This window comes from Musa acuminata, chromosome BXJ1-2 (assembly GCF_036884655.1).
Source record: "Musa acuminata AAA Group cultivar baxijiao chromosome BXJ1-2, Cavendish_Baxijiao_AAA, whole genome shotgun sequence".
In the NCBI taxonomy this organism is placed as follows: domain Eukaryota; kingdom Viridiplantae; phylum Streptophyta; class Magnoliopsida; order Zingiberales; family Musaceae; genus Musa; species Musa acuminata.
This window is the reverse complement of record NC_088328.1, coordinates 20,489,190-20,499,933: the sequence shown is the minus strand read 5'-3', so window position 1 is coordinate 20,499,933 and position 10,744 is coordinate 20,489,190. Positions and strand designations below refer to the sequence as shown.

The following is a 10,744-nucleotide window of genomic DNA, read 5'->3' as shown; positions in this document are numbered from 1 at the left end:
CGCCTGCAAGCCTTCCACGTGCTCACTGCTTCCCCTGCCTTAGCCAACAGATGACCATCAGCACGCATCTCGTAACACTGTAGAACCGCCGACCATGGCTCCCTCGCCGCCGCGAGGCACCTTATCCTCTCCGGCGCCGGCTCCTCCTTGGCATTGCCTGCGCGACGCACACTGGCCCATCTCATTAGCCTGCCTCCAACACCTACCTCTTTCGGAGCAGACTATATAATAGCTTTCTCTAGCTACGCGACTCTGCCAAACTCGTATCTCTCTTGTGAGTCAAAGTGAGAGGGAAGAAAGAGGGGGAGGAAGTAATAAGGGAACAAGAGAAGTAACATCACTCTAGCTAAGTCTCATGGTGCCTGTATCCAAGATCTCCCTCCATTAGAGTAGACATTAGATCTCAAGCTAGCCGGTGCTACAGAGCTCATCTTTATAGACATTCTCCCATGGGGCCTTCCAGTATGCATTTACCATCACAAACACATCTTTGGATCGTCAATGTCACAAATCTCCTGCTAAGAACTCATGCACAACGCCTTCAACTTCAATCATACTTGTCCCTGAAGACCGCCTGATACCCATATCACACATCACCTTTCGCACCCTCAACGCATCTTCTGTTCTACCAACCATAGCATAAAGATTCTGCAGCGCTACATATCGACCTTCTTCCAATGGTTGGAGCTGAATGAGATGCACAGCAGCTTCTATGCCTAGTTCATACTTGCCGTGGGCAAAGCATCCACCTAAAAGAGCACCCCACGCAGATGCATCAGCTTCACACGGCATGCTCTCCAGTAGCGATCTCGCCTCATCTAGATGTCCTCCACGAGACAGAACATCCACCAGGCATCCATAGTGCTCGGCGCTTGGCTCGATCCCGTAGAACCTTGTCATGCAATCCAAACATCTGCGAGCATCGTCAACCATGCCAAAGTGACTGCAAGCCATCAAAACCCCGACGAAGCTGATCCTGTCCGGCCTCACCCCAAGCTTCATCATCTGCGAGAAGAGGGAGAGAGCACTGGTTCCGCATCCGTTTATCGCGAATCCAGTCAACATGGTGTTCCATGACTCCAAGTCCCTGGAACCGTGCTCAAGAAACGTATCCAAAGCAGCATTAATCTTTCCACACTTGGCATACAGATGCACGAGGGAATTGTTCAGCGTCGTCGTGCGCCTAACCTCCGGATGCCTCCTGAGATAACCATGGATCCATTCACCCAAAGCAAGACAGCCTATCTGAGAGCAAGCCGAGAGGGCACCGATGAGCGTGACCTCGTTCGGCCTACAATTCGACATCTGCATTTCCCTGAACAGTTGGAGAGCATCCTGCGGGAGCCCGCAGTGAGTGTAAGCACTCAACATCGCGTTCCAAGCAACAACGTCCTTCTCCATCACCCCATCGAACAAGGCCCTCGCTTGGGTAATTTCACCATTCTGGGCGTAGCCGATGAGCAAGGCGGTCTGAAGCGCAACATCCTTAACAAGAACTCCGTCGAACGCCTTGCGGGCAGAGTCCAAGTCGGAGCAGGAAGAGTAAAAGCTGATGACGGAGCTGGCGACGAATCTGTCGGTCCCCAGTCCGGCCTTGACGACGCGAGCATGGACGGCTCTGCCGTCATGGGAGGACGCGAGAAGGGAGCTCACCTTCATGGCGGAGATGAGGGCGGATTTGCTGGGCACACGACACCGAGGGAGAGCGTCATGTGTGCTGTGGGAAATGGAGATTTCCGAGGGTAGCGTTGCCGCCATATCCTCTTTGCTCTCGTAATGTTTGCGGGTAAAGAACGTTGTTTATGCTTTTGCTCCGTTCGACGGCTCCAATTGCAGTGTTTCTCGGCAATCAGAGCCACCACCACATACATACACACGAGATATTTTCGAGTGATGCTTATGGCTATCATTGTCTTGAATGATACAATTTCTTGATGTGGTTGAAACATATATATATATATATATATATATATATATATATATATATATATATATATATATATATAGTTCATTCATTAAGGTTGAAACAGAGTCTACTGAGGTGGTTCCAATATTTACTGGGCCTTCAGATCCATCGTTTTGTGATCCATGGTTTGAAGGCCAATTCAAATCAAAATAGAATGTGGATAGACATTATCTAGCTTGAAACAATAAAACCAAAGAATGATTTATACTTAATTTTTTTTTTATTGTAGAGGACACATCAAGAGAATTAAAAGAAGTATTGCCAACAAAATAAGAATTTTATCTTATCATGAACATACAAGAAAACACCTCAAGTAGGTACGAGCGCAAAGGTAGCAAGTCTTCTCCAAAAATAAAAGAATCTCTTCAAGTCAAAATACTGAGGATAGTTGACCTCCTCTGTTATCATCGCCATGAATAAAGAAAATTGGTAGAGACTACAAGTAGATGTCATTGACTTGTAAATGCAATTTAGACGATTTAGGTGGACTCAATGTCTATGATTTTTAAGAATAATTCAGTCCACTTAAATAGAAATGATCCAAAGTGGAGATGTGCATGACCTAGGTAGGTGTTGAAATATAATGATCCAGGAGAATCTTATTATTAGAGCCTAAAACCAATAACAAAAAAACATGAATAGCTAATGGCTAATGACACACATTTAGGAAAGAAATTTCTTGCATCTGAATTCAAAGCAGCATCTCTCAAGAGTTTGACGGCTTTATGTTCCAAACATTATGTATCATCTTCACACAGTACTTGGTGGAAGCTGTTGCCATATGGTTTTTGTGCATCATTGGAACTGTTTGACTATGAGAAACCTTTTACAGCATTACAATCACATGAAAACTTGTGTCTGTCAAAACTGCAATTCCAAATCTCTGGAGTCAATCAGAAGAACACACCCCACAACATTCAATCTTTTGATGATTTATGAAAAAAAAAATCTAGTAATGAACTTTTACCATATTTAATTTTTATCAGAACACTTATTTTATTTAAAAACTTGTTAATATTGTAGAACCAAATTGTATTAAGCATGATCGATTCATAGACCGATTCAATCTAGTTGAGATGTCTCGAGTTAAGTCAATTCGGATAAGATCCTTTTAGATTAAGTTGTGTTGGGTCAAATTTCTTCTACCAACCCATGAATTATCTCAGCTTTCTCCTCCTCCTACTCCACTTCTTTTGCATCATCTCCCTCTCAATTAGTTTCCTCCTCCATCTCCATCATCTCCTCCTCCTCTTACTCTACCTCTATCACCTCCTCTCTCTCTCTCTCCATTAACTTTCTCCTCCTTCTCCCACTTTGTCGCCTCCTCCCTTTCTCCATTGACTTCCTCCTCATCCCACTTCATCTCACACTCCACCTCCATCGTCACGTCCTTTTTCCACTCTGTCGCCTCCTCCTCTTACACCACCTCCATCTTTACATCCTCCTCCTACACTATTACCTCCTCCCTCTCTCCTTTGCCTTCCTCATCCGCCCACTCCTCCCCCTCTTTCACTGTTCTCTCCCTCCCCCTCATCATCTCTGCTTCCTCATTCTCATAGTTTTACCTAAAATTTTTTATTACACTCGGGTTACAATCAAGTTACAATCATTCACACAATCTATTAAAGATATATTAATTTTTATAAAAAAAATTCTAAATTCACCATAAAATAAAAAATTAGTATAATTTGTTAGAATTATATTATAGTAGAATTCTCAAAGTTTTGATAATTAATTATCCTAAAATTATCTAAAAATAAAAAAATATTTATTTTTAAGATAGGTTAGGTGATCGCATTTAACTTAGTTCAATTTCTAATGTAACTAAGCTAACATAGGAAATAAAAAATATATGATTTTATGATTAGTTTTATGATAAATTTAAGATAATTTTATATAAAAATATTATATTTTTAATATATTATGTGAATGAGCATAACTTGAGTGTAATAACTTTTCTAAATAATTTAGGATAGTTTTATATAAAAATTAATATATTTTTAATGATAACTCATTTTTAAAATTTTATGATAAAATTAGGATAATTTTATATAGAAATTAGTATATTTTTAATATATTCTATATGAATGAGCGTAACCCAAGTGTAATAGTTTTTTTAGGTAATTTAGGATAGTTTTATAATAAATTTAATATAATTTTATATAAAAATAATATATATTTTAATACGATTTGTACATGAGTATAATAACTTGAGTATAATTACTTTTTAAAATAAACTATGAGAAGGAGAAACAGAGGAGGAGGGAAAGGAGGGACATAAAAAGAAAGAAAGTAGAGGAGGAGGCCAAAAAAAAGAAGGGAGGTGATGGCAAAGTGTAAGGACGAGAAGATGTGGAGTAGAAGATAGAGAAGAGGAGAAGAAAAGGGAGGAGGAAAATGATGAAGAGAAAGGGAAGGGAGGAGGAGGAGAAGAAGAAGGAGGAGACAAAGTTGGAGGATAATTTGGAGAAAATTAAAAGACAATCTAGGATTCAATTGAACCAAATTAGATGATTAACATTTAGTTAAATCGGTCTGATCTGGTTCATCATAAAAAAAAAAAAATCAGTTTAACTCTAAATAATCATCATCTTTTTATAATTTTATTGAGGATATTTTAATCAAAATAAAAAAATACTTCTAATAAAAAAAACAGAATGCCATATGTTTAAACTCGGTTACTAAAAATGTGTGTTTTTGATAAATTACTGAATTATTTTCTTAAGCCATGTCTGCATCTCATTTTCTTGTTATGACTGCTAAGACAGTGCAACCTCAACCTTATAAAGCTGTACTCATTTACAGCCTTGTTAAGATGTAAGGAGTGATGCAGACTGTGCCTCCAAGAAAGCAATAAAAATGTTGTCTTATGTGCTTAACTTGTTCATAGGCCCAGAAAATATATAAAGTTAATGAACTTTCTGAATTGAATTGGTCACACTTTTTTCTTCTCAACGACTATTCCTTCACCTACACCCGTACTGATGTGTTCGTGTTCTTAACCCTATTTAGGGTTTTAAGATTGAACAAGCAAGTCGCAATTTAGGTTGATTCATTTCAGAAAATTTTCTAGGGTGATTCGACTGTGATTTTATTTTGGGGGGTCTAAAAATATCGACCACCTTTATGTAAATAAAAATGCAGTAATTTTCGTGGACCTTTTGCATAATAATCACAATGCTAGTTAGGTTGATCGTGATCCAACCTAGATTTTTAGGTGACAACCATCCGTCTTCTCATTGATCATATATCTTCAATTTGGAGATCAATGATTGCTTCTTTAAAGTGAACCTTTTCTTTTTTCTCTTTTTTTTCTTTTTTCCGTTCTTAGATACAAAAGATTTGATATAGAGATCTTTCTCTATCTCTTAGTACAACAGCTATTTCTCTATGAAGTACTGCACATATCCATATGATCATGACGAGATTTAAGGTAGGAAAAGACTTTGATGTTAACAACGAATAGTTTTTATTGCCATCACACTTCCATTTTTAGGTCTACTTCCATGGCATTTTAATAGTTTCAATAAGATGCAGGAAGAAAAACTGAAATGTAAAAATTCTAATTTTTTTAATAAAATAATACAAATGAGGAAGAATTTGTTAAATTTTACCATTACAACTGTTATTACATTGAGGCTGCCGACTGATGACAGCTTGGTTTGGTTCAGAAACTATAGATTCATCCTAGAGAGTTGACGTGGCGAACTATTATGGAGAGTCGACGTGAGGCGTGAGCATACAGAGCCACTTTGGAGAGCTGGCCTACGGAGATAGGCATGAGGCACCGACGTCGAGAGCAAACGTAGAGAGCTTCTTGCTTGTGGATGGAACAAACTGGTCTAGGAGGACGAACCGTCTTGCTCATGGGGGAGTCATCTCGTAGTACCTCCTTTGTTGCGCTGGAGATCCTGCATGACAGGTCAGCATCAAGGGATGTCTCGGCGTGACCTTTATGATGCTTAAGTCAGAGGGATAGGGGAAGAAAGAGTTAGCAATATTCAGGAAAGTATAGTGTTTACTTGCTTGCCCCTATTTGGCATGGGGCTCGATTTTTATAATGTAGGAAAATCTATGAGCGACATTACATACGTAGCGGAAGAATATAAAACAAAAATCTCAAATTTCCCAAAAAGGTGTTCGTCGTCGTGCGAAAATTGGTACGCAAAGACCCACGAAACTGAAAACCACGTGTGAGATAGTTGTATTACCTAGGGAGATCATATGTTCCTAAATTCCTATAGATCTGTAGAAACAGATAAAGGAGGTCAAGTGTCCTCCTCTCTAGTGGCGATCCACACGATAGGGGCTGCGAAGACTCCTCTCTAGCGACGATCCACACGATAGGGGCTGCAAAGACGCTCCTCAAATTGCTACCCAAATCTCCATACCTGTTGGCTAAGGAGGAGAAGGGGAGAGGAGAATAAGAGATGACAACTAAAAAATCTAGTCTATGGTCCTTTGGTTCCCTCTTATTTATAGAGGTCCCTTGTTAACTTAATGGATCCTGCCCTATTAGGTATTGTATCTCTACCAATTACCCAAGCCTCTTAGATTAGTAGGTCTCTATTCAATAATCTCTTATTAACTTTTATTAGATCTCATCTATATGTTCCAATAATTTAGGGGCTTAATGGATATCCAATAAGATAGGGGCTCTAGTAGATATATCATATCTGAACCTCTACTCATTGCAATATCTACCATATATGTATGACCTTTTAAGCCCAATATCAAGCTGACCGTGAGTTATACTTGTTAGTACTCCTTTTGACTCAATAAATTATTATCTTCTTAATAATTCACTCGACTTATCGACTGCGGACATACTAGGCCACTACGCCATAGTCCCGAAATGATATAGGAGAATCCTGTTAGGACTGAAATCGGTACGGGTGAATTAGTGCCTTCGTAAAAATTATGTCGATTCGAAAATCTTATTTGATAAAACTCATATCAAAAAGATATTAACTTAAAAATACGTTCATAAGCGTAGTGAAAGTAAAAAATCAATTTATAATGTAAATGAAAAATATAAATTAAATATAAACAAGATTTATAGTGGTTCGATCGTCGTGATCTACGTCCACTCTTGATTCCTCTTCACTTGAGGCCACTAGCTTCCGTTATAGACCCCAAATAGCTTAAAAAATGAGTGAAAAAAAATCTTATCCCAGGTTTCCCGGGTCTTGGCGGTACCATCGCTATTATTGGGTGGTACTACCTATCGACTGACTAACAACTGACGATTCCATATATCTCAGTCTAACATTGATACTAGGCAGTACCATTGCCTAGTCTAAAAGATTGTGACTGGCGGTACCATCGCCCAGACTGGCAGTACCATCGCTTGACATAGTCTGGGAGACTATGTCTAGGCGGTACCATCGCTATTACAGGTTACTGAATGGGCTAAACAATAAGCCTAATTCAGCCATGATTTAGGCCCAATGAGCCCCTAATCAAGTTGGCATGGTTACAACTAAAACCAACTCAATTAGACCTAACAAACTTGATCTAGACATACACGATTACAATCATGAATCCTTTGTCCAACATGTCATTGGTTCATCCAACGCTTTGTCTAATCCTTTCGATGTGTCGTCTTCTCTTGTGGTGTATTGTCCAATTGACATGTTGACCTCCATAATATCTGATCTCCTTAATGCAATGTCCGATCCTTCTGGCCCGGTGCCCGAACTCATGGCATGAAAACTTCTACCGACATGTCGACTGATCATCCGGCCCGACGTCCAATCTTCTTACATGTTACACTCTAGCTCAATGTCCAATTCCTTCTACTTTAATCGATTTGTCTTTTCTGATCGAAGTTAGTCCCGCATCACTCAAAATGTAGATTAGGTCGTAAACTCATTAATTGATTTCATCATCAAAATCTGAGATTCAACAAATCCAACCCTTTGGACCTATTTGTCCTTAGTTACTATGTACATATAGTCCCTCATCTATCTAATATCTTAGAGACCATATACCGGGTATGGTGTTGTCAGACTCATATAGTTTCTTCTCGAGTCTCACTCTAATAGGATTTTCCTGGAGAACTCTTTCTCTCTCAATCCAAATGACCTTGGCCAAGGAAACAATGTCATGAGTTAGTTTATGACTAATTGAGTCGATTTTGGGATGAAATAATAACAACTCAATTAGAGGTCAATTGGGCCTGAATTAGGATTGAATTGGGCATGTTGTTTGGCCTATTCAGTGACCTAGTAAGGTCTGACTATAGTACCACCCAAACTGTGTCTCCTAGACTATGTCAGACAGTGGTATCGCCAGATTGGGCAGTTGTACTACTTATTGTCAATGTCAAACTAAGCGATGGTACTGCCCATTATCAGACTGACAGGTGGTGGAACCGCTATTTATTAGTTTGTTAGGAGGTGGTACCGCTAAGATTTGAGAAACCCAGATGAGACTTTTTTTGCTCCATTTTTGAAGTCATTTGGGGTCTATAAATATCCCAGCTATTCTTGTTTAGAGAAGCACGAATTTGAGCAAAAAAAGGGGAAAGAATACCTGAGAAAAAAATTAGAAACTCTCTTAGGATTTAGAGTCTTTTCCTCCTAGAGTTAGAAGTTTTCTAAGAGAAGAGTAAGGTCTAAAAGAGAGGTGTAAATGTTCTCTCTCCTGTGAAAAGGAGAAAGAGTTGTAAGGGTAGTTGATCTTCGCCCGTTGAAAGAAGATCGGTAGTGGAAGTCGGTGGTCTCGAGTAAAGAGGAATCGAGAGTAGATATATGTCACGACTACCGAACCACTATAAATCTGGTTTGCATTTACTTTAAACTTTCATTCTATTTCTTACTTTCACTATGCTTAAGAACGTTTTTTCAAGTTAACATCTTCCCGATATCGGTTTTCATCGAACAAGAATTTTTAAATTGATGAAATTTTACGTAAGCACTAATTCACCCTCCATTTTAGTGTCGATTTCGATCCTAATAATATTGTCCCGAGGTTGACAACGATGCTGGGTGATCGGGATGGCATTCTCTGTCCGACCTTTTAGCCGCTGTGCGTTAAGCAAGAGTGATCCCTCCTTCGGTCACCTAGAAGAGAGGTGGGGGAGGCGAACCATGATGTCATCCATTAATGCGAGGGCATGATCTTTTCTTTAACCGTGGTGTCAATAAAGAGTAGGTCTTGCGAGCTTTTTTTGGGAAGTCAGGACATGCATGGATCGTGAGCTGATCCCTTGTTGGCGGCTATAGAGTATTGGTGGGAGCTTTCATACTTTTACTTAAGTGGCCTTCTCGATCCGAATTGTGTGATGAGTTGGTACTGCTAGTATTTTTCCTATCAATAACGTTTTTTAACCTTCAATGGAATGTCAACTTACATGCTGTTATTTTATACTTGCTATGTTTATCTATGACCTACATGCCAACATTAATATGTTTTTGTCTTTATTTCTAGATGTTGATCAAAATTAGGATACATTAACCACAACAATATTAGAAGCCTTGGAAGATTGCTTGTCCCTTCCTTTATATACTGAAACGATGGGGCCATGCATGTGATTTTTAAATGCGATGATCTGGCATCTCAGAATTCACCGTATCGGCAAAGATGCAGAGTTCCACCGCAACACACACACGCAATCTATTACTGTGATAAATAATGCAACTATCAGCATGACAATTCGTCGTGCATGACCTACATATAAGTAATATGCCTGATTTTGTGTAACTGCAAAATATACTTTAAAAAGGATGAATTCATAAAAAAAATAGTTGGTTTTAGAAAGTATCTCTTATTTTCAGGAATCTGATTTGGAATTAACATGCTTTTCTTTTTGAGCCGATCTCAAGATGTATTTCTTTGAGAATCATCTAAATTTTATTTACATCAAGAAAAATTTTAATAATAACTTTCCGATGCTTAAATCAATTGATAAATTGGACAAGTACGATGAACATATTTAGTGTGCCTAGAGGCCCCTTTTATAGTGGGCATTCTAAGTTGTTACAATCATCTATTGTATGTATCGTACGATTAAATTCGAGTGTAACTATCGTTTGCCTATGTTGAACTCGGGATTATGAAGTCTTTCAACATATGGCATTGATCGGACATGACCAATTGTTTTATATATATATATATATATATATATATATATATATACACGGAGATATGTATCTCACGGTCTCGGGGAGTTGTTCTACTCAGCGTTCAGTCTCCTGTGACTTGGATTTGTTGTCGGGCAAAATAATTATGACATGTTTGATGGACACACTTATTCCCTCCCCCCTCTTTGCCAGCAATAATTGGTTTGGCACACACTTCAAGTCTATGTCACGTTCGACGAATCGGTGAAAATTGGTTCACGTCTCCTTCCGTTTATTTAATGGTAAAAAGCGAGGGACGTCTTCTCATTGTCGAGTACAATTAGTGTGGAATTGAATGACGATAATACGTCACATTCATCTTAAAGACTCCAGCCATGTGATTGAATGATACTTCTCGGGAATTATCGTCACATCCTCAAATGAAACGCAGCATTTCTTTTTGATGTCATCTTTGGCGACGAAGACGATATTATCTTTTATTGTCACGAAAGTAAAAGCATGCCAATTAGATAAGAACATTTGTTCAACGGATCATTTCCCACTTTTATTGAAGGGAAAGTTCAAATTTGAAGTACTATTAAAAAAATTCAAATCAATAAACAATATGGTTTTTCTTGTATTTTGCGATAGGGTTAATCTACGGTATGTGACCGAGAAGCCATGAGGGAATCTTTTTCTATCTCATATGGCA

At 38.8% G+C, this 10,744-nt stretch overlaps 1 protein-coding gene across 1 annotated transcript; it reads right to left on the bottom strand.

Moving 5' to 3' along the window:
* Positions 1-504: 504 nt before the first annotated feature.
* Positions 505-1,758, bottom strand: LOC135611349 (pentatricopeptide repeat-containing protein At5g56310-like). The gene has a single exon (XM_065107078.1). The coding sequence runs from the start codon at positions 1,756-1,758 to the stop codon at positions 505-507; it is 1,254 nt and encodes a 417-aa protein (XP_064963150.1).
* Positions 1,759-10,744: the final 8,986 nt, after the last annotated feature.

Excerpts from the sequence above, each read along its gene's own strand:
- LOC135611349 (XM_065107078.1), bottom strand. The coding sequence starts at position 1,758 with ATGGCGGCAACGCTACCCTCGGAAATCTCCATTTCCCACAGCACACAT.